This window comes from Lupinus angustifolius, chromosome LG01 (genome assembly GCF_001865875.1).
Source record: "Lupinus angustifolius cultivar Tanjil chromosome LG01, LupAngTanjil_v1.0, whole genome shotgun sequence".
NCBI lineage: Eukaryota > Viridiplantae > Streptophyta > Magnoliopsida > Fabales > Fabaceae > Lupinus > Lupinus angustifolius.
In genome coordinates this window covers 17,556,670-17,582,358 of record NC_032009.1, presented here as the reverse complement: position 1 = coordinate 17,582,358, position 25,689 = coordinate 17,556,670, and the positions used below count along the sequence as shown (strand labels likewise).

Here is a 25,689-nt window from a genome sequence, read left to right as displayed (position 1 = left end):
CCTCCTCCCTTTGCAATGCCTATTGAAGAAATCAAATCCTAGTGGGTTGTGGTAAAACAAAGCCATTACCCTTTGTATCTCTAAAAGATGGTATATGCTAATTTGATTGGTTGGATTGCCTTGAATTTAGGACCTTAAGGACATTATATACACTTTTTATTTAAGGATTACTTTGGGTGGTGGAAAGTTGATTTTTTTAGTTATGGGGAAGAGAGTTCAAATGTGTGATTGGAGGAGCATAATTGGTTGGTGGTATTGTTTAATGTTATTATAATGCAATGGATGAGATTTGATAGATTTTTCTATAAAGGGACTAACATTTTCTTCACCATGGAAAAGTGTGTGAGATCCATGAGAGTTTGTTACTTAAATTCAGTGAATTTAGAGAAAGATTAGGGTGAGAAATATTTAATACTACCCTTTCTCTTTATGACTCATTTGAGTTGTTACATAAATTAAGGCAGGAAGTTAATATAGTTATTTTAGTTTAATGGGTTTACAATTAAGAATATTTTTATAAAAGTATCATTTATAATTATGCATCATTTATTTTCTTTCTAATATATTCTAAAATTATGTATTGACAAATTTAATTAATATGGTTAAATTTCCACAAGTCAGATTAAAAATATCAAAATCAATAAATGTTGAAGAAAAAAAGGAATAGAATGTGATTGTTGAGTTACAATAATTATTTTACTTCTCAAGTCAAATCATCAATAACTGCATTTCACTAATTTGGGCTGAAAGTCAATAATAGTCATTGAAGCTTTTTATTATGAAAGATTATCTACATTTATAACAAATTTAGATAGAGCCGTTACTTTTTATTGTGATGTGATTTAATTAATAACTTTTAAAAAATATAACATTTATTGTTTCAGCTTATATTTGGTAGAGTTTTTCTTTTCCTAAATAGGATGGATTATTTTTATATTATAATCACTAGTGTGTCAGCTGATATTTAGTGTCTCTTGACCCGCATTTTTTATTTTTTTAATTTTAAGTGTATACACAAAGTCTTTATAAATTTCTCAATTTATGTCTCTAATAATAATTATTGTGTCAATGGATCTTTTTCATATAGGTCAAAGTTGTTATCGCTGGAGTGAGGAAGAGAGAAAATAGAAGTAGGACAATATGTGAAATAATAATGATACATTAATAAAAAATTATGTAATGTTAATTACTAAAAGAAATTGAATAAAATTACATCGGTTCAATCACATGAATATATTTTAGACATATTTCAAAATTTGGAATATAAAAATTACATTTATTCAATCTTCTAACACGCCTCAGTTATGTTTTGCATAATATAGATACTGTATAATATGATTTTTCCAGCTGCCAAACACATGTCAATAGAAAAAATTTGATAGAAAAAATTTAAGTCATTAAAATTTGGAAACAGATATCACATATTCCAAAGATTATCCCCACAAATAATATAAAAGTATTACTTTTTATTTTTATTGGTCGGAAGTAGGAAATATGACAACCTTAAAGACATGTGATATCCACTCTAAAATTTGTATAATGATATAAAAATCAAGTAAACTGTTTAAGATTATAAATACAACCCTCTTATATCTTAACCACCATTATATCAAAACAAAGACAACACAACCATTTTATATATGATACAGTCGCCCTCGCATTTTGTAGGTTCCACACTAGAAAAAATCTGTCCACATAATTTAACTATATAAAACTTGAATATTAAATAATTTAATTATGTAATATTTTTATAGTAAATTTTAAACAAAAAGAAGTATCATACAAATATGAAAATGTGCCATATACTTTTTTATATCTCGATTATTGTTATTTATCACAGGTTTGAGTCCAGTATATTTTTATAGTGTCATCTTCTTATGGGTATTAAAATGTTTCATATACTTTTCTTACTTCATGTTAGATCCTTATTTCAATTCTAAATCAATTATATAATAATATAACATAATGATCATTGCATCTAGTAAAATATTGAATAAATTTATACCTATAATAATAATAATTGATAATATAACAAATGTTAAAAAGAATAAAAATAATAATATAATTATCATATAGAAATAAAAATAGTTGTACCAGTAAAAAAAATATATGAACCCTATTAATTATGGGTATGTGCTCTACACTTGCGAGTTGCGACATACCCTTACATGTTGGCCCAACATATATAAAATAGTTGAAATAATGAGGTTTTACATAAGAATATATGTTAAGGGTATCTAAAATAGTAATTGTTTATTGGAAAAATGAAAATAGTACGTTCCAAAGTTAAAAACAAACAACTTATCCATGTAAAAAAAAATTATTTATCCTTAACATATACCCTATATACATTTAGAAAAACTTATACTACATATTCATTTGAATCAAATCGTGCTTAATTTTGGAGGAACATCATTTGCTCTTAGTTGGCACTAGATAATTTATTTGCTCATGCATGCGTTACTTCTAATTCAAGAAAACAACATCCCTATGTGTATTTGTTTGTTAGATAAGGGTCAAAACTCAAAAGTAATTGATACTTTGGTATAAACCTTACGTAAGAGATTTTAGTTTTTCTATTTTCATCGAATTAAAGTGCATTAATGGATCATTTAAAAGGCTAGTCTAATTTACCTTTACAAAGAAAAATGTCCTTTCTTTATAGAAGTTGAAATTCAATTTCAACCATTTCTATCAAGGCATCCAAAAGTCAAAGCATAATTTATTACATTACCTTTTCATGAGTGTCCATTCTTATCGGATAGGATAGAGACGTTAGTCTCGATCCAATGAAAAAATGTCACTTAATTAAAATGAAAAATCTAAAATAACATTTATATATTAATAAAAGAAAGTTAATAGAAACATAAGAATATAATCGCTATGGAACACATGATCCTTGTTCGTTAATACCTTAATTTATTACAGCACACAAAAATAGTAAAATTATTATATGGTTTGAGATAATTGGTCTAAATATTTTTTCAATAATAATATATCATTCAATTAAATATAGTTAAATATTTTAAAATCAATGATTTAGATGTGTTGAGATTCAGTGGTAGTGGACAACAAAATAATTTATCATGTGGGATCACTTGCCTTTAATTAAGTGATGTCTTTGTCCTCCTTCTTTCTCTTTTGTGAGTTGTTCCCTAATGATCATGGATGCATATGACATAATTCTACTAACACTTTTTACTATATAAAAGCTAAACCTTCACTAAAAGCATTAAATAAAATTGTTGTGAGGTTAGAAAAATGATTAAGCTGAAAATAACTCTCACATGACACAATAATAAAAAGTGAGCTTGTTGAAGAGAGAAATAAAAAGGAGAAGAAAAAGGTACAAATGGCAATAATGAGAGTTTAACTTTAAAGTCAATTATATTACTATCCACGTTATCTATACTAAGTTTAAAAAACTTAATTTACGTACTAGTTATTCATTCTTCCTAGTTATTCATTCTTGAGAAATCTAATGGTTCAGATTTATTTACTAATTTAAATTATTGAGTTTTCCTATAATGGATGACTAAGATGTAAAGTATGTTATTTTATCTTATTCTTGAAGTAAATGAATCATCTCCTATATAACTATATGATAAAGTTTTCATTAAATTAACCTACTCAAATTAAACATCACATCCATCGATGAATTAAAGCTTAAAAAGTAATTAATTAATTAATTTTAAGTTTATAATCCTGATCTATAAAAGAGTTGGATTTTAAGAGATTGTAATACATTTTTTCCTCTTAAATATAATGAAGTTCATATACGTAGACTTCTCAACTTAGCTTCTTGTGCATGAGGAGAGAATGTTAAAGGAATGCATTGAATGAATAACTTGGAGTGCAAATAAGCTTGAAAATGAAGGCAAAAGCATCTTCCTAAGAATCTTATAGTGCAATTCATGTTAGAACAGCAAAGTATCATGTGCGTTAGGACACATTTGGATTAGTGTAGAATAATCACAAGCTGAAAAGATTGCTTCATTCTTAGGGGAAAAGTATACATTTCAATTTGTACTTCACACATTCTACTAAGGTGGTCTGATGGAGAATGAAAGGTTTAAGGAATAAAACGCAATAGGTTATGTGTTCGAGTCTCACTCATACACGAATAAAATGAAGGAGATTGAAACTGTGAATCTCGCCCATAACAAATACTAACATTTTGCCTACCAAAAAATAATAATAAACACCATTGTCGTGTATAACATTTATTTCTTTAATTTATTTTTTTAAATGGGTTACTGATAATGTTGATCAAATATTAAGAAATTATAGGGATCTTATTCTATAAGATGGCTATTGTGCAAATGACTCATATAACCAGGTTGTGTACAGATATATGATTGTGTTCTGGAAGCACTATACGGTGCAGAATTAGAGAGAGGAGGGTGTGATGACATCCATGACCGTGTATTGGGAAATGGCTGACCCAAGACCATATACTAAATGGTGCTAGATAGTGATATATGGCCATGTCATGTCAGAATTTGAAGTTCTTTGTTCGCTACTAGATCTCTACAAAGAGGTAATCTATTGCAAGATGCTCCATTCTAGGAGTGGAAGATAGCATTGGGATAAGGATATATGGCTGTCATGTCCATGCCCACGTAATACTCATTTAAATTAGAATGGACATGAATATGTCCGTTTTTAAATAGGATATGAAATATTATGTTTTGTCCGTTTTAAATATGAGTAGGGCAGGTTTGTGGGCTGCCCTAAACAAAACTAAAAAAATATAAACAAATTTATATACACTTCATACAAAATAGACAATATATATTTTACATACAAATATATTTATCATAATAAACAATCATATAAATAGAATAATATATGCAAAATATAAATGTAGTATATAATATAAAATGAATAGTACATATGCATATATAATGTATAAAATGCAAATGCATATATAACAATTGAAACAAATTTTCTCACATTTAACAAAATACATATACTTTTACATATTTGATGTTCAATACTTTATCTAATAATGCACACGTGCCGCCCGTTTTGCCCGTTGGAAATTCTCGCGGGTGAACCAGGCATGTTGGGCGGACATTTTAGGGCGAATGAGTACATTTTCATTCCTGCCCGCCCAATAAACATTCTCACATTTTTCACGATAGCTTAATGGTAGCGAGTTATGGGTAAAGTGACTTTTTATCCCTGAGGTCACGAGTTCGAGTCGTGGAAGGCTCCCTTTGTGGGGAATAAAATACTACAATAAGTATTTAAGCTTGTGGGTAACATGCTTAGTATATTCATAGGTTTGAGAGGTCGCATGTCAGAACTGGGGTGTTACAACCATTATAATTATCGTTGATGAGAAAAAAATCATTACTAATCTAATTCATTACTAGAGATCAAACACCTCGAGAATGATCAAGAAACCAATATACATAATGTAAAATGAAGAAAAACATGTAGGCATTTGTTTATGCTGATGATTGTTACATGAAATTTGGAATTGTTAGGTTGAAGAAAAAAATGAATGAATACTAACTAGAATGTAACATGACAAATGAAGATGGCTAATCTGAGTTCCGAATTTTCGACATCTGAATAATGTAACAGTGACCGAACAGGTCACAAAGGATGAAATTGTTTTGATATCATGTAGAAATTTAAAATGATAAAGATTGAACAAACTCACTAACAAATCAATCTTATAAATTTATTATTTAGACAAAAGTCATTACAAAAATAATAACTAACATGATAAACATAAATCATAATACATTTAAATAAAATGAAAATAACTAAATCCATAATATTTAGTATCTTCACAATGTGGAAACATGGGGTGGAGAAATTAACTTAATGAAATTTAAATATTTTAATTTGACATTGATGATGATATTAAATGTGATTTTTCTTCTTCAAAATCGCACAATAATTTATCTAACATCTTCGCCATATACACAATAAGAGAAAGGTCTCTAAAGCAATTGTAGCCCTTTTCATTGCTCACAAAATTATAATAAGCCTTCATATTAGAATGATTGAATGTAACTTATTCCAAAAAAAAAAAAAATGCATAGAAAATAAAGTATTTCTTCTACCATAAAATAATTTATCTCCTTAAATTTATTGATTATTTGACACATGTCTTATTTTACTTTTTTCTAGAAGTTTTCATTTTAAAATATACTATAAAAAAATAATAAAACATGTGTCAAACAATCAATAAATTTAAGAAGATAAGTTATTTCAGGAGAAAATTCTTTATTCTATAAATTATATGAGAATTCTCAAAATGATTATTGACTTTATAAGAGAAATACTCCTAGGTGGGTAATACATTAGAAACTGTATAATAACTAACCAATACATATTATTTATAAGTTGTTATATGACAGTAAGTTTGGGAATATTATTTAGAGTTAAGTTGTTGATAATAAGCTTCCATTTCTTCAATATCTTTGTTTAAGAAAATTTATAGAGACACTTCACAATAGTTGTCATGTTATTTAAGATGTATGTTTGTGTTGGATACTTTTTTTCTTTGTATCATTGCACTTGAGGTAATTCTGTTCGAGCTAGGAATATCTACAGGTATATGAGGCTAACTCTCCCAGCGAACATTTTTTCTATCTACAAGACTCAAACCCGAGATCTTGCTTAAGGGGAGTCAAACATATACCATAATTTGTTGGTGTCTTGTTGGCTACTTTTGAACCCTCGTTATATTTTACAACATTTTATATTCACTTTTAAAAAAAATATACCGTTATGAATGAAATATCATAATAATTAAATAAAAATTAACATTTTATCGGGTATATAATGACTCACAGTCTAACTTTTAAAACATCATTTCTCACATCTGATTTTAAGATTTGTGGTTCTATATTTAATATAATCGTATGATTCGTATCCTATGATTTTTAAATTTTACCATATTCCTGTATTCATATGTGTCGTGTTGTATACTAGTCTAGTGTCATTAGATTTTGCTTGTGTTCAATGCTGAAACTAAAAAGAAAGTTAAAAATTAAAATAAATCTTATTTTATGTATAAAATACCAGTCTCAAGAATTTACATGGCATATTTTTTACAACATAATATGAAAATATCAATTAGCAGAAGCCAACAACACTTCAAGGACTTATTTATACCAATGTTAAATTATTAACAGAGTTTAATATATGTGTGGATACCGTAAACTTTTTTATACCAATAATATATTATAATTCATATGAACTGTTTTTATTTAAGGTTCAATAATTTTTAATCTTACTCATAATATAAAATATAAAAAATCATTTAGACTTTAATAGAGAGCTTAGTATCTCATAGCTAGTAATATCACTCATGAGCTAGTATCTCATGTACAATTTGATAAAATAAAATGAAAATAGTGAGAGAAAAATGTATACACTGATAGTGTATGAGTTTTATATAAAATCAGTATAACATTTGTCGTTCGCATTTAATTATTATTGACTCTTCAAAAAGTAATACAATAAATAATGTAATGAAATTGTGTAAATTTTTACGCAGACTGTGTGTCAATATTAGACTACAAAATAAATCTTCAATTTCCGTGGATGTTATTGGCAACTAGCTATGACTTTGGTACATAATTTTATTGTAAAAAACCATATTGTTTATTGTAAAATAATAATGAGTGTAATATCTATACATTGATAATATAAAAATTTATATACAGTCAATGTTTATTAATAATTCATTTGTATTATTTTTATCTCAGAGTTGATGATAAATAAAAATGAATAGTAGATCATATAATAACAAAGTAAAAATTCTTACACGTGTATTCATCTTTTTTCTCAATAATGATTGTACGTTCACATGCAGCACTTATAATATCAACACAAAGGTGCTGGTAATAGAAATTTTAGTAACGAAATTGCCATAGCCATGTGGAATAATTATGAATTAATGAGCTTCACCTCTAGATATGTAACAACAAAAATGTTTGCATTTCAATTTTTAAATCTATCACAAAATTCAACCTCAATTTGATAGTTAATTAAGGATCTAAATTTTGGTAGTATCTACCTATTAAAAGATTAAGTTAAATGCACGTTAAATGTTTTGTTTATATTGTTATAAATTAATCTCATATTATATTAATTATGTTTTTTGGATGTAGTTATCATTAACTTTTTTTTCTTTATAATTATTCTTTAAATATTAAATGGTGTTAGAATTGGTAAAAATAATAGTAAATTGTTGAGAATAGTATGTAACATATTATTTTATAGGATTCATTTGTTCAAAATTTCTAATAGTTATTAGATAATAAAGTATCTTCTCCTTAGCATATAAATTATATTTTCATACAAGAAAATAAGTTACATCCTCATACTAGGAATAAATTACATCCTCATACTAGGAATAAATTACATTCTTTAACCACTGAAATTATGACATGTGTCATATTTTTTTATTTTTAGAAACATGTTTTAAAAAATGATTAAATAAAACACTTATCATAGTTTTAATGGTTGAATGAGATAGTTTCCATTATTACTCTTCTACTCATGATGAGGTTTTTGAAATACTACTCACCAGTCGAAATTTTCAAACCTTTCATCAACCTAGCCATTAAATATTTTATGAGATACTTTAAATATTCTAATTTTCTTTATTCCTTTTTAAAAATCAACTTAGAAAGAGGCACAAGGTTTAAAATACTCCCTTTGATTCTAATATGAATCCTAGTGATGAAGTAGATATATGCATTGCTATTTGTTGCACCCCACTTATGTCAATTATTAATAATAAATATAAAGTCAACTTCAATGAGGAGGCCAATTTGATAGCTAGACCATATTCAATTATTCACGCTGGTCATTATTTTAGAACCGGATCCTCTATAATAATGAATAGTTCAGTTTTTATTTTTACATTTGCAGCTAAGAATAAAAATATTACGTAATTATATTTAAATGATAAATGTGTCTTATCTTTATATTTTTTCGTATTGTTTTTATGTATTTGTTTCTTTATTAATGAAGAGGTTTCTGACTCAAATATATAATATTTATATATTAATAATGTAAAGATTTATATGTAATAATTACATCATTCATCACTAATTTGTATTATTTTGTTAAATGACGATGAAATATGAATAATAAATAATACAATAAACTCATAGAGTGAATACATTTCTCTCTAGTATTAATAATGACTTAGCCTTATCTTTATGCACCCGTGACATAAAGGTGTGCAGATTGCATTGTTTTTATTTTTCCTCATTGGTATGGTACCTTAAATATTGAGTAAATATGCACTTTAGTCTACAAAATGTGGAAATTACATGTTTAATATTGAAACTACTGATGACTAATTATATTATCAATATTTTTGCGTCTTAGATATCATATAGTCTATCACCTAACGAGATACACTTTTAAGGGATTAAACATGTAATTTTTATTTTAGTGACTAAAATTATTTTTATTCTTTTATGCTTCAACATTTTTATTCTTCATTAAGTGTAAAAACAAAAACTTGTCTCGAATGTAGGTTCGTTACATTCATACAACAGAACCAATAGCTAACTTCAAAAATACAAATAATCTAAGTCCTTACAAGTGCATATCAAAAGTAAAAGCAAGCCACATACTCACTTATTTGTTAGTGTTTTATATCTCTTTCTCTGTCTTTCCCTAATCAATATACATTAACATTTAATGCTTTGTAAACCTCTCAAGGACTTGGAAGTAGTCAGGGAATGTTTTCCTGGTGCAACCAGGATCATTGATGGTTACGGGAACATCGCCGCAAGCCGCAAGAGAAAATGCCATTGCCATTCTATGATCATCATATGTGTCTATAGTTGTGATTTTCAGTTTCTCAGGTGGAGTTATCAAACAGTAATCAGGACCCTCTTCAACTGTTGCTCCTAGCTGAAAAACCAAGATAGTAATAAGTCAATGAGAAATGAAAAGCCACTGATATAGAAACTGCATATGAGGCAGCAAAACACGGGAGCACATATTCTGTACCACAAAATGTATCACTCCATGTGTCATTACTTGTGATTTGTTAGAAAGATATTTAATTATTAAACTTTTATCTTAAATACACTTTTTTCAACTAATCATCACAACAAGTAACACATGGAGTGACACATTTTTTGGGACAAAAGATGTCTTTCGGGAAAACACTCACCTTGGTCAGTTCAGTGCAGATTGCTATCATTCTCTCTGTCTCCTTAACTCTCCAACTAGCCACTGAAAAACACAACCACACAAAGAATAAAATGGGTGTCTGAGATGTAAACAAGTTTGGTAAATGATATAGCAGCTAGTTCAGATGTATAAAAATAGGGAATGAGATATAAAATGCATCTAACTTGAGCTTAAAAGAGAAAAATTGACCCCCTTTATTGATAAAACTAGAACTTCTCAATCATTAAAGAAACTCAGAACAAAAGGTTTCCGGAATTTCTCCATAGAATGATAAGATCTAGTTTATACACAAGACAACAGCACAAAACTGTATGCGATATGCACTCTTCAGCTTCCGTAATTATGAAAATCACGAATGAAGATTTCAAAAATCAAGCGAAGTTTAAAAGAACGCATACTTCAATGCCGACGTCCGCAGAAAAACTCAGCCTAAAAGTTGCAACATTTGGGATGGTTATAGTCAGTAGTCCAATTCCAATATTAATGTAATTCTAATAATTTCATTAACCATGGTAATAACAAACGGTTAAAACAAGTTCTTATAGCACAACCAAAAGGCTAAACCGTACCATCTCTTATAGCAGTGGGTCCATTAGCAAATAGTGCAACTACTGCAAGTGTCATGGCAACATCTGGCATCTTGTTCATATTGACGTCAACCCCTTTTAAGACTTTTCGACCTGAAGGGTCTCGGGGTGGCCCAGTAACAGTGACACTGTTCTCTGTCCATGAAACTTTAGCTCCCATCTTTTCAAGAACTTCAGCGAATTTTACGTCTCCCTTAAAAAAAAGGAGGAGAAAGTTAAAGATAAGTACAACTTAAAAAGTAAATGAAATTTACAATGGCAGCACTGGAATTGCCCATAATCTTTTGGTAGAATCAGTGATTAATCATAACACGAACCCCTCTTAGATAATCGGATAAATGCACCTACCCATTTTGAATTTTGTACACTATAAAATCATATAATCTGACAACTAACTGATAAAACTACTCTACATAATAAGTTATATGTTTTTTTTCATTCCTTTTTCTTGACCTGTACTTCTTTATTTGTTGAAACACTTCTCGGGAATATTTGAAACATTTTCACCACATTATTTGGAAAGTAAAACAAGATGCCACATTCAGAGTCAGCCTCTTTTACAATTCAGATCTCATAAAGAAAAGATAAAGGTACCATATATTATATGTGTTACTGTAATAATCTATCACAATTGCTACGCGGCTTGTCACTTTCCAAATTGTTTTGAAGCATCAAAACCTAGTAGCTAGTGCCTTTTCGTGTACAGAATGAAAGTTAAAGCTCAAAATTCACTCTAGTACCGCTATTCAAAAATAATCCATTTACTATGTACAGTGCCAAGGAGAGCTGTGTTAGTTGGGAGAAGAAAGGAGAGAGAACCAAATGTTTTCTAATGAAGATAGCATAAAAATATGCTCAAGAGATGAAAGGGAATATTCGACGGCTCTTGATATGATGATACAATACTGAGAGCATTTTTTCGGATATCGGATAGGCGAGAAAATAAAACATTTCAATACATAATGTCAAACATGAATACCTGCAAACTGCTAGTCCCACAGCCTTGAACGGTGATAGTTCCACCGGTAACTGCAGCACCTGCTAGGAAGTAACTTGCACTTGAAGCATCGCCTTCAACAAAAGCATTTCCAGGAGACCTGATAGGAAACATCAGTCGTTAATCTCGTTAACTTTAGATGCCCAAGAGTGATGCGATGTTTAACTATAGAAACCTACTTGTACTTTTGACCTCCACGGACCAAAAACCTGTCCCAGTCATTACTGTGTTCCACGGAAACTCCAAACCGTTCCATTAACTTCAAAGTCATTTCAACATAAGGAACAGAAATGAGCTTATCAATAATCTCGATTTCCACATCACCAAGAGCCAAAGGAGCTGCCATAAGCAAAGCAGTCAAGTATTGACTGCTAATTGATCCAGACAGCTTCACCTGTATGTTAGATGGGATAATAAGATTCAAAATGGATCAAAATCAAGCAACACTTATAGCAAAATTTTCATTATGAGAGAATAATGAGAAGGAAATCAAGGCATAATTTTTAAATAAAATAGTTAGCAGATTTTAAAACAAATATGTTATCTATGTAAAGTATAAGATTGAGTTTGTAAATAAAATTTAAGCAAAATAAACATTTCTTTGCAAAGGAAAGTCAAAGACTCAAACACACGTTGACTGATCGAGAGTATAAAGGCGATGGATAAAGTTTGAGAAGGAAAATCCCCTCATCCAACAGTCCTTCCAAAATTAATTCAAGAACCAATCAGTTCTATTCACACTAAACAAGATAGGATTAGGAATTAATACATTAAGGAGAAAGTTGGGGTAGCTCCTATAATAGAAAATATGGTATAATCGCACCTTAGGTGGTTTGGACATGTGTGGAGGAGATCATTAGAAGCCTCAACAAGTAGAGTAGTGCAATTTCTAGAGGCAGAGGGGCCACGAAAAAACCATAGGTGAAATGATTAAGAAATATTTAAGAGTTCAATACTTTCTCAATGGACATGGTTTATGATAAAGCATTATGGTGTTGTTAGCTCCATGTAACCGACCCCACCTAGTGTCATCTATTAGAATTTGTCCTCCCAATTTCGCCAAAAGAAAGTGTGAACTTATAACCAATATAAATTTGAATTAACCCCAAATTTCAATACCTCGACAATTCTCACAAATTATCATTAAACAGTGTTTAGAATACCAGAATAACTTGTACCTGTAGGTACAATGAAATTAAGATGTAAGCATGCATAGAGCAACTGACTCTAATCAAAACTAATTCAGCACTTACCTTTCCTCCCGGAAGTCCTCCCTTCCCGTTTACACGAACAGGTGGGCAGTTTGTGCCAAGAGAACAATCAACATCCGCACCAAGTTGCTTGAGACCAGCCACCAAATCCCCAATAGGCCTCTCTCTCATTCGGGGCACACCATCGAGTATGTAGCTGAAAAATATTGAACATTAAATAGGTCAATTACGAGACTCGAACCAGCTGTCCGGACAGAAGACCTAATTCCAACAAAGGAAGGCAGTGAGGTTGAGGTTATTAATCAGGATGATCCTCGGTCGTATTCCTCAGAATAATCTATATGCTAGACATTGACAGACTAACTTATGATTTGCATAAATACATATAATTGAAAGTTCCTTACTTACTTTTAAAAAGAAACTGTTTCTTGAAATCAGAATAGAGACACCATATAGTGTCTCGTTGCTTTTTTCGAGATATTATTTTAAAAGCATGTGTTCAAAGAAGATAAAAAGTGAGAGATAAAGATAAATGTATAAAAAGGGCGGCACAGTGCACAAGGCTCTCACTTAGTGGGGTCTGGGGAGGATAGATGTACATATATGTAGCCTTACCCCAACAAGCGGAGAGGCTATTCCCGGGATTTGAACTCATAACCTCATGGCCACTAAGTAATAACCTTACCTTTGTGTCACACTCACCCTATAGATAAAGATATACGTATATGGTATTAAATATGATATTCAAAACATGATGTTCAAATAACAGGAGCGGAAGAAAAAAGGATGAGTAATCTTCACCAGATTTTTCGATGATTACAGGACGACAGAAAAATGTGTATTGTGTTGTAAGTTGTGGTTAGTCGGTTATTAATGAGTAATTTGAAGATCGTTATGACTTAATTATTTAAGACAGACCTTGCATTTCCACCTGCAGCAGTTACAGCTGCTGTCAAAGGACGCATTGCAGTACCAGCATTTCCGAGGAATAAATTAACTTCATCTTTGGATTCTTTACCAGTGGGAAACAATCCCCCACAGCCTTCCACGATTGCTTGCTTGGTTGTTTTGTCGTCTTCCACACGTAGTCCAAGTGTCCTTAATGCACCAAGCATGTAATGAACATCCTCACTATTCAACAAGTTGTCCAGAACAGTTGTTCCCTGAATAAAAATAACAGAATAATTTCTACTCAACAAGACATCAATTAACTAAACAAAGGTTGTAAAAACAATACAATCAAACTGAACTTCATGCACCACTCTAACTTCTTATAAGTAAAAAAAATGATTTTAAACATTCCAGGTGTTGAGTTACAACTTACAACTTACAAGTTGCAGCTAATTATTATTTAGATCTTGCATGCCGACTTTTAAAAAATCCAAAACTATAAATATATTATGTTATCCAATCCAGTGTACAGGCACAGTGATATCCCCATTTGTTTTTATCATAAGCCAATTATTTCATATCCAAATTTTAGTATGGAATGGGATGCTTCATTTTCACTGATAATGACATCAAATTATGATTTCAAATCAACAATATATCAAACTCTGGCTCCTAATCACAACCATATAAAAAGGACACCCAGTGCAATTCTCACTTAGTGGGACCCGAGGAGGGTAGATATATGCTGCATTAACCCGCAACCGGAGAGGTTATTTCCAATTTAAAAGGGTGCAACACGAGGTATTCCCATGAGGTCACCATCGTACTACCACTCTCGCCCAAACACGCTTAACAAGTTCTGATGGGTTTCGGTGCATTAAAATCATATAAACAAATAAATTAAAAATCAAATTTTCACCTCAGAGAGAGCAGCAAGAAGCAAAATCCGATTGGACAAAGACTTTGATCCAGGCAAGGTAATTGTACCAGAGATTTCTCTGATGGGTTCCAAAACAATCTCCGGCGCCGTCGACGGCTTCTCTGCAGCGGCAACTGATGCAGAAACCCTAACCACACACGAATTTCCCTTATTTGCCATAAAGCCTCCATTTTTATGCTTCAAGCTCAAAGATTTTGAGGAACCCCAAAGGTGTGACTTCAATGAAACTGAATTTGGTAAATGGGGTTTATGGGAATTGGGAATTTGATGAAAATTTTGTGTTATTTGTAATCCATTGTGGATTCTGGTAACCTGGGCCATCTTATTTTTGCTCAAAGTTTCAAACTTTTGCAGTTCTGTGTAATTTTGAGACCCTTCAATCTCTTGTTGTGTTTCTCTGTCTGTGATGCGGTGAGGTATTTTGTGAGAATTTGAATGGGGTTGGTGGAATGAGTGGTAGTTGGATTCACTTTGAATGTTTTGTTGGTATTACATATTTTTTTTTTTTAGCTTTTCATAATGAACTAATACAACCTATATTTTTTAGAGAATAAATTATATGTTTATATCGTGAGATAAATAATGTATTTCAACCACTAAAATTATGACATATGTTATATTTGATATTTTTCTATAAAAAATCAAAAAACAAAAAAAGTAGGATACATGTCTGAGTTTAATGGTTGCAGAAGATAACTTATCTCTTCTAATATGAAAATATACTTTATTCTCTATTTTTAAAGAGAGAAAAATATCTCATCATATGGAGAAATAAGTTATATTTTTTAACTAATAAAATTATAGCATGTGTCATATTTAACCATCTTCGTTGAACATATTTTTAAAAACTAAAAAAAAAGGATAATTTTTGGGTATGGAGAATATAATTCTCAGGACAACACCTTGTCACCTAACAATATCAAAGAAGATGTGTTTTCATTTCCACTTTTTTAAGTTTATTATTTTTATTACAAAAAAAATTAGACACAATAGTTTAAGCATTATTAAGTGGATGGTATAATGTGTGAATTATTATTATTATTAATCTTAATAAAAGCAAAACACATAAATGGTGAGTATTATAATGAATGTATAAAAACTTGTGAATATTGTATACATAAAAGAGTAATGATATATAATTATTGGTTTTGAGCTTCATTCCTATGTGGAGAAAATTTAGTTGGACAAAATTCACTTGTCCTACTTAATCTAATAGATAGGAATCAGATGTGACAAAATTGTCTGGTGCAAAATACATTTTTTCAAAAAAATTATAAACAAATAAATTTTTTTTTTGGCTTAATCACCCAGCAGAATAAATTTCAATTTGAATATCAAAAAAAGGTTTAATCGAATTCCCTCGCAAAATTGTTTCCAAAAAATAAAAAGACAATTTTGAAAAAAGTATTTAATAGATAATCAATAACTTTACGTTCACTTATATTTAATCCATTTTTGTTTTTTATTTAAAGGAAATTCAAAAATGATTTTTAAGTGACTTAATGGTCACTTATTAGCTAGAATCAATTCCTTAAAAAATGTTTACTATGACAAAATTCAATAATTTGCATGTATGAGAAAATATATTTTACGATCCTACAAAGATAAAACTTTTTTAAGGTTTTAATGAAAGTTGAACCCAATTATAGTTTTATAGAGTCAAAAAAATTATTTTAGATTTCTCAAGAATTGTTTGGTTGTGTTCAAAGTAACACTTTTTTAAAGTATAAAAAAAACAAAAACAAATATTTAAATGCAAATTAATGACTAACAAATTTCAAAACTTTAAATTTAAAGACCATATATAATAACAAAAATTATTTTTTGGTTGGATTATTTGAATGTGCAAATCTTGTATTGAAAGCTACTTAACAAATTGACTAGACATTAAAAAGATTGCACTAAAAAGTGATTGAATCACATTTTAATTTCTAGTTATGACCTTGATTCTCTAGAGTGTATAACAAGTTGAGTCATATGCAAAAATTAGCATTAAGTAGTGATGAAAATCAGATTTCTAATTGGGAATTAATAAGGAAATAAAATCAAATCTTAATATTATTCAATTCTATAAATTAATGGGTAGTCTCGGCTATAAAAAAAGAAAATCACACCATTTTTTCTTTCCTAAAAAAATCATGCATTCTCAAAAAATCCTCCATCAATTATCCATTCTAAAAAATCATTCACCCATCATCTATTTCCAAAAATCCTTCATCCACAATCCCAAAAATCTCTCTTACACAACAAATTCATATCATTCATAACAATCCTAAAATCTCCCACACAACCACCCATCAACTCACTCATCAATTTCTCATTCATCTTTTACTCAACCATAAATCCATGAGAATTTCATCCAGAAAGTCTTTCATCCATCATCTATTCCCAATAATCCTCAACCATTCTCTCAATAAAAAATACACTCATCAATCATTTTCTTCCCTAAATATCATCTTCCACACATAATCATCAAAAAACAATCATCTTCAACCAAAAAACAATAATCAAAGATCTCCCATACACAAAAAATGAGGAAAAAACACAAAGAAACTCAAGAGAAATTATAATTGCGTTAGAATACATTGTAGAGAAGCTTCAATTACATGTCAAAGTCATGTCTTTGAGTTTATTTTTGCACACAAACTTCCTACTTGTTTGCACCACTTTTCCTGAGAGTTGCAACATTTCATTGTTGTTGGAATCAGTATGAGAGGTATGTCATTTTCATTAATTTCTTTTATAGTAGTTTCATTTTTGTTATCAATAATTGCATTAGTAATCATAATTATCATGATTGTAATATATAACTATAACTACATCAAAGAAATAAATGTATAAACAACACACTCTTTAAATACACATTGCAACAGTTTTTTAATAAATATTTAATTTTGATGCAAAATATGTAATTAATTAGTTTCTCACCTTATATCAATTGAAAACTTATTCAATAATATATATAAAACAAAGATCTATGAGTCAATAAAAAATGAAATCACATTACCACAATTTTAAGATATGAGATGTGGTATCAGACGTAAGGGCCATGCTTCACTCATATTAAAAAAAAACGGTTTTTAAATAAAAAACAAAAAATGAAATTTCTTAATCAAGTTTTAATATGAGATGTGATATCAGACGTAAGAGCTATGCTTCACTCATTTAAAAAAATAATAATTTAAACATTACTTCTTTTAAACAAACTTTTTCTACGCAAAGAACTATGTAGTCTTGATTCCCAAAAAGGGATACGTAGGACTAAGATCACTCTTGTCAGACATAATAATAAAATAAAGTTTTTTTTAGTAAAAAATATAATAATAACACAATTAATAATTCATGCAATATAGTAGGGTATCGTTCAAACAGGCAACTATGGTGCTAATATATTTCCTAGTGTGTAATCGACTCCCGAACCTGGATATCAAAGTCCAAGACCCAATATGATTGGGCCAAAAGATTTTTCTACATTTTTTCTTGGAAAAAATGTATTGGCAACTCTAATGAGGTCGTGCAGCAAAAAATCGAGGCGCGACAACTGCTGACTCTGTTGGGGATTTTTTTTAAGAGAGTCAAGCCCATAAAAATTAAATGCATGAATTTTTATTTTTAGTTTATTTTATTTTTATTTTAATTTATTGTTATCCTTTATAACACATTATCATATTAGCATAAGTATATGCTCTATACCGATCATTAGATTAGAAGGGACATCCGCTTTGTGATGAGGACTTTGGGCTTCACTTACATTGACATGATGAACCACCTAGATTGTTACCAAATATCATGGGCCTTATCGGTGTGAACTACAGGGCCCACTTGTAACCCCTAGGGTATTTGAGTTTCCTCTCTTTGTGATTGGATGCAATCTGGACACCTTATAAGCAGACCCTATAAGATGTTTCGTATAAATGACTTATATCCCCACCCTAGGGTTATGGTCTTAGATAACCCACAACACCTATTAAGTATACTATATTTATAATACTAAATGCATATATGCATAAATACATACATGTATTCAAAAATATATTATTCGAACATTCATTCATTTGTGCATTCATTCAAGAATAAAATTTTCAGTGATTAACTTGTGTATTTATTTATTGCATTCCAAAATAAAAAATCTTCATTAATTGACTCATGCATTTATTCATTATGTTCAAGAATAAAATCTCCATTGATTGACTTGTGCGTTCATTCATTGCATTCAAAAATAAAAAATATTCATTAATTGACTCATCATTTATTCATTACGTTCAAGAATAAAATCTTCATTGATTAGCTTATGCATTCAAAAATAAAAATATTCATTAATTGATTATGCATTCATTCATTGCATTCAAAAATAAAAAATCTCATTGATTGGCTTATGCATCCATTTATGCATTCAAAAGGAGAAATATTTTATTCATTCAATTATGCATTCATCCATACACTTTAAAAAATAAATACATCATTCATACACTCTCACCTATTCAGTTATTCATATATTAGTAAAAAAAAGTTGTTCAAACATTCTACTTTATGCATTACTGTAACATTTCATATCTTACCATATCATTGCATTCATAGTCGCAAACATTCTCATATAAAAAAATATTTTCATACATGCATTCAAAGTCATACACATCATAAATTGCATTTTTAGTGGTCTCACGCATCTGATAAAAAAATAAAATTACATGCATTCATACACCTTATACATTATAAAAAGATTGGCATGGTCATACTATTCATACATCTTAACATATACATAGTCATACACGTTCCTTGCATTTCATGCATCATTTCAAGTTATATGTTGCATATCAATCCATGTAATATTATATAAAAAAATATTCACCTCATGCACATCATGCATCACTAAAAATCATTTTCTACATGCGCTTAATGATCTCATTATGAAGGATACTCATAAGTTTGAGTTGGTTTTTAAGAATACTATTGTTAGACTCGACTGAAAGCAATCAATATTGAAACAGAATATATTCAAGAAGATAGAGAACTCCTAGTTTGTGATCAAGACCATATAAGCTACACTTGTCACACGAGATAATACATTACCTCCAACCCCAACTAAAGTTGGAGACCCATTAAATTCTCATTTGAGGACTTACCCAAGGCCAAGTCCATCTCACACTTACTCGTGTTTCCTTTTTCATGAATAAAGATTTACTTTCAAATGCATGTTTTTTTAACAAGAATGTACTAATGCATTGATCATGCAAATTTCACCATATCATACCTCATCTTACACTACACTCTACCAGACATATTTACCCAAAAAAACACCACAAAATAAACCCAAATAAAATTAACTCATGCATTACTATGGGATATTCGATTCAAAAATAAAATGGAGGATGATGCAAATATAAAAACAAAATGAAATGATGTACATCTTCAGGCAGATTTTTTTTAATGACGCAAGGCTTCTTTGTAATTCCCAAACACTAAGAAGACATCCCTAGTCATCCCATTTGAGCTCAGACATTATGAAAGGAGATAATTTTTTAATAAATCCTCAATATGTTAATAACCCAAGGAGGGTAGCTTTTCAATTGTTTTCCTTGACATTCAATTATTAAAAGAAAAAATATTCTTTCTTGCCAATCATGTAACAGAAGGATAAGAGAATACAAAAAATGTTCATTGCTTAAAGGAAAAAAATCAAAACAAAGAAAAAAAAAGTCCGCTGAGAATCTTCAATTAATATCTCAAGCAAAAGTTAGGGCAAAGTAAAGTGCATTAACCACAAAATGAACCATTCATGAACAAAATTTTGCTTGAATCTTAGGCCATTTTTATCCATAAAATTTTCTTAATTGTTGAATGTCATGTTAGGAAACAATTGAAAAATAAGATAAAGAAGAAATGTGAAAGGTGGATATGGAAAACACATTTTTTGAGCATTATATCATTTTCTCGAAAATCTTTGGCCTAACCATTGTACAAGCTTAAAAAGGCTTTGCCGATGACTTATTTGCCTAAGATGCGTATCATGACAAAAAAATCGATGACTCTAGAAAACTCATAAATTTTGATAAAAATATCTTATCTTTAATGCATAGGGTTAAAAATCATCTTACCAATATTATCTTCACCTCATCATCACTCATGGCCTAAAACACAAATTAAATTATATCATTATGACCACCACATCTACTGAAGCCAAACCCAAATTAAATTTTATCATCACTATCATATCATCACTCATAGCCCAAACACTTGCAAAGTTTGTATGATCATTGTTTTAGTATTTCTTTTTAAAGAGTTATTCATGAAATAAGGAGTATGAAAAGGAAAAGTGAGAACCTCTCAAACTGGGGTAGATTTTGAGATGTTTCATGGCCTAAAGCTTTCTAATCTAAGCCCACCAACACAATTGAAAGGGAAAGATGACCGTTAATATCTCATATTGGGGCAGTTTTTAAGTTGATCCCATTGTCTGATGGAATATTATAAGAAGCTCGAAATTCTGGCAGTTTTTTGGATGATCTCGTTTTCTATTAGAAAGTTATAATAAGCTCAAAACTGGGGCAATGGTTAAGTGGCTTCCTACGGCTCTGTAAGTTGATTCCATCACAAAAAGCTAGAACCTCTCAACCAAGAAGAGGAAGATCTTAAGTTATCATCTCCAAGTGCAACTTCAACAAGGACTCATACAAGTATTTTGCTACATATCAAGTCAAATAACCACATTCGAGGGAGTTCACAAAAGAAAAACAAAACAAAAAGAGAACAAAAAAAAGCAAAAAAAAAAAGTGTTAGGTTGAAAATCCATGTGGACAACCTAGGAACAGGAGAATGATTCCAAGTCAAAAACCTCCAAAGGTGACTTGTGATCATAATAAAATGAGAGAATTCCCAATAGATGCCTAAATAAGGTATTCTGGGAAAAAATTATGGAAAATTAAATGAACACCCTTAAGGTGAAGTCTTACTACTACACATCATTGATCATCCAAATTGTGGCAGTTTATGAGCAATAACCAAACGAATGAAGACAAGATGTCAATGTAGGCGTACTAGGGTGATTTTTGTTGCTAAAAAATATCAACACTTTGGCAAGAATTCCTCAACCAGCCTACACTAGGGCAGTATGACTGAGTTTAGTCACTATCGTCAATATCATATTAAGGTAATTTATGGATCACCTTAAGAGAAATGCATCTTCCGCTAAACTGGGACAAATTTTGATGGGTGAAAAGTTATGGTACCAATCAAAAGCAGACATCAAGGGTCGCTTCAGTCTAGTCTGCAAAAGTTTATGAGTTTCATCCAAAAAATATAAAAATAAAACATGAATGATACATTAGAACATTCGTGCATCGGTCTTACCTCTCATTTCATTACATTCAAAAAGCATATAATATTTATATCATACATAAAACAAATACTCTCATAATATCATCAAACATTGCATACTCACACAAATTAAACAATACATATACATCACATAATAACATCAGACAATGCATATACATAAAAAATAATAGCATCAAACAATGCATATACATGACATACATATATTAAATCACATTAATATTCAAGTCAATGCATATTCTCATTAATAACATCAAACAAAGCATATACATGACATACAAATAATGCATATACAAGACATGCATACATTAAATCTTATTAATATTCAAGTCAACACATATTCACTTTAATCATAAAAATATCAACATAAAATTCATCCATACACAAGCATTCAAACAAGGACACCCCCAAACCCCTAATTTTCTTATGTTAAACATCAACCACCTCTCATGTATATAAAGCATCGTTATGCTCACTTATGTCAATCAATGCATAGTCAAATTCATACATTAATCATTACAGTACAAACATCAATATGAACTCCATGCACACATATCATAAACAATCATACCATTATACTATTCATCTGAACCATTTCAAATTGTACTTTCGAGGACCCTGTGCTTGACGACCTCGAAGTCAATCTTTCCACGCTATATGCCTAACCTTTTAATATTTGAGGGGTCTGTGCTTGACGACCTTAAATTGTACCTTCGAGGACCCCGTGCTTGACGACCCCAAAGTTAGTCTTTCCAGGCTCCGTGCCTAACCTTTTAAAATTTGAGGGCCTGTGCTTGACGACCTCAAATTGTGCCTTCGAGGACCCCGTGTTTGACGACCTCGAAGTCAATCTTTCCAGGCTCCATGCTTGACCTTATAAAATTAGAAGACCCCATGCTTGACGACCTCAAATTGTGCCTTCGAGGACCCTGTGTTTGACGACCTCGAAGTCAATCATTCCAGGCTCAATGCCTGACCTTTTGAAATTTGAGAGCTCCCGTGCTTGACGACCTCAAATTGTGCCTTCAAGGATCATGTGCTTAACGATCTCGAAGTCAATCTTCTAGGATCCGTGCCTAACCTTTCAAAATTTGAGGACTTCGTGCTTAACGACCTCAAATTGTGCCTTCGAGGACCCTGTGCTTGACGACCTCGAAGTTAATCCTTCCAGGCTCCGTGCGTGACCTTTTAAAATTTGAGGGCCCCGTGCTTGACGACCTCAAATTGTGCCTTCGAGGACCCCATGCTTGACGACCTCAAAGTCAATCTTTACAACCTTTGTGCCTGACATTTTAAAATTTGAGGGTCCCGTGCTTGACGACCTCAAATTGTGCCTTCGAGGACCCCATGCTTGACGACCTTGATGTCAACCTTTCTAGGCTATGTGCCTGGCCTTTAAAATTTGAGGGCCTCGTGCTTGACGACCTCAAATTGTGCCTTCGAGGACCCCGTGCTTGACGACCTCGAAGTCAATCTTTCCATGCTCCGTGCTTGACCTTTTAAAATTTGAGGGCCCGTTCTTGACGACCTCAAATTGTGCCTTCTAGGACCCCATGCTTGACGACCTCGAAGTCAATCTTTCCAGCCTCCATGCCTGACCTTTTAAAATTTGAGTGCCCGTACTTGATGACCTCAAATTGTGCCTTCGAGGATTCCGTGTTTGACAACCTTGAAGTCAATCTTCTAGGCTCTGTGCCTAACCTTTTAAAATTTGAGGGCCCCATGCTTGACAACCTCAAATTGTGCCTTCGAGGACCCCGTGCTTGACGACCTCGAAGTCAATCCTTTCAGGCTTCGTGCTTGACCTTTTAAATTTTGAGTGCCGCATGCTTGACGACCTCAAATTGTGTCTTCGAGGATCCCGTGCTTGACGACCTCAAAGTCAATATTTCCAGGCTTTGTGCCTGACCTTTTTAAATTTAAGGGTCCCGTGTGTGACGACCTCAAATTGTGCCTTCGAGGACCCCGTGCTTGATGACATCGAAGTCAACCTTTCCAGTCTCTGTGTGTGGCCTTTAAATTTGAGGGCCTTGTGCTTGACGACCTCAAATTGTGCCTTCGAGGACCCCGTGCTTGACGACCTCGAAGTCAATCTTTCTAGGCCCCGTGTCAAACTTTTAAAATTTGAGGACCCTGTCCTTGACGACCTCGAACAAAATCTTTCATACCTCGCTCTTTATCTCACCAACAAAAACGTATTTTGAGCCTCAACAAAATCATCATTCATTTCTTTACAAGTTACTTATCACAACAACACCCCAAACTTCAATTTGCGTAATGTCCAATAAGCAACAAGTAAAGAAGGGCATCTGTGAATATCCAATTTTGTCCGACCCAAAATACATTTTTTCAAAACAATATAAACAAATAAAAATGTGTTTTTGGCTTAATGGCCCAATACATAAAATCTCAATTTGAATTTCAAAAAGGGGTTTAATTGAATTCCCTCACAAAATTATTTCCAAAAAATAAAAAGGGAATTTTGAAAAGAGTATTTAGTGGATAATCAATAACTTCATGATGACTTATATTTAATTCATTTTCTTTTTTTTATTGAATGTGCAAATCTTGTATTGAAAGATACTTAACAAATTGACTAGACATTAAAAAGATTGCACTAAAGAGTGATTGGATCACATTTTATTTGCTAGTACTTCATTCTAAATAGTTGGATTATTGAGACGATGTTCGAGGTGGTAGAAAACGAGTTGTTACAACAGTTGTTTTTCTGGTTTTTTAAGGTTTTTCTTGTTCTCATTTTCAAGCTTGTTGTTCTGTTGTATACCGTATTGTTGAGCATGTTTTGTGCTATATTTTGGAGACACTCTTGTATTCCTATTTTGATTATAGTGGAGCTTGAATACTGGCTTGTGCCCGTGGTTTTTACTTCTTAAATTGGGAAGGTTTTTCACGTTAAAATTCTGGTGTCCTTTATGTGTTACTGCATTATTTGATATTGCTCCTTATAGATTCTAGCCAGTTGGAGAAATTATTATCCGCTGCATATACTCTGTTAGATTTTTCATTATTATTATGTTGAATTTTCCATTAGAGTGGCATCAGAGCTCTTTGGGGTTTGAGGTTATTTGTCTTGCTTGAATGATGGAGGCAAATACACATAGAATGATATGTTTGAATGGCACTAACTATCACTTGTGGAAAGGAAAAATGAAAGATTTATCATTTGTGAAGAATTTGCATATTCTTGTGTTTGCTACTGAGAAGCTAGAGTCTAAGTCTGATGAGGATTGGAGTTTTCAACATCAACAAGTTTATGGCTTCATTCGGCAATATGTAGAAGACAATGTCTACAATCACATTGCTAATGAGAAAAATGCAAAATCTTTTTGGAAGAAAATTAAATCCTTGTATTCTTCTAAATCAAGGAATAATAAATTATATTTGTTGAATTCCTTGATGAATTTGAGGTACAAGGAGGGAGCTTCTATTTCATATCACTTGAATGATTTTCAAGGTGTCCTTGATCAATTGTCAGGAATGAGTATCAAGTTTGATGATGAAGTGTTGGGACTATGGCTA

At 31.0% G+C, this 25,689-nt stretch overlaps 1 protein-coding gene across 1 annotated transcript; it reads right to left on the bottom strand.

The window, feature by feature from the left end:
- LOC109350397 (3-phosphoshikimate 1-carboxyvinyltransferase 2) lies at window positions 9,537–15,268 on the bottom strand. Its single transcript, XM_019591641.1, has 8 exons — window positions 14,797–15,268; window positions 13,905–14,149; window positions 13,029–13,182; window positions 11,955–12,169; window positions 11,758–11,875; window positions 10,761–10,971; window positions 10,172–10,233; window positions 9,537–9,906 (listed from the first exon to the last, which is right to left on the bottom strand). The coding sequence occupies exons 1-8, from the start codon at window positions 15,136–15,138 to the stop codon at window positions 9,688–9,690; spliced, it is 1,566 nt and encodes a 521-aa protein (XP_019447186.1). The 5' UTR covers window positions 15,139–15,268; the 3' UTR covers window positions 9,537–9,687.

Coding starts and splice junctions, on each gene's coding strand:
- LOC109350397 (XM_019591641.1), bottom strand. CDS start 15,138: ATGGCCCAGGTTACCAGAATCCACAATGGATTACAAATAACACAAAAT. Junction 12,170..13,028: donor GAGGACTTCCGGGAGGAAAG/GTAAGTGCTGAA, acceptor TCTAACATACAG/GTGAAGCTGTCTGGATCAAT. Junction 10,234..10,760: donor ACCCACTGCTATAAGAGATG/GTACGGTTTAGC, acceptor TGTGTTTTTCAG/TGGCTAGTTGGAGAGTTAAG.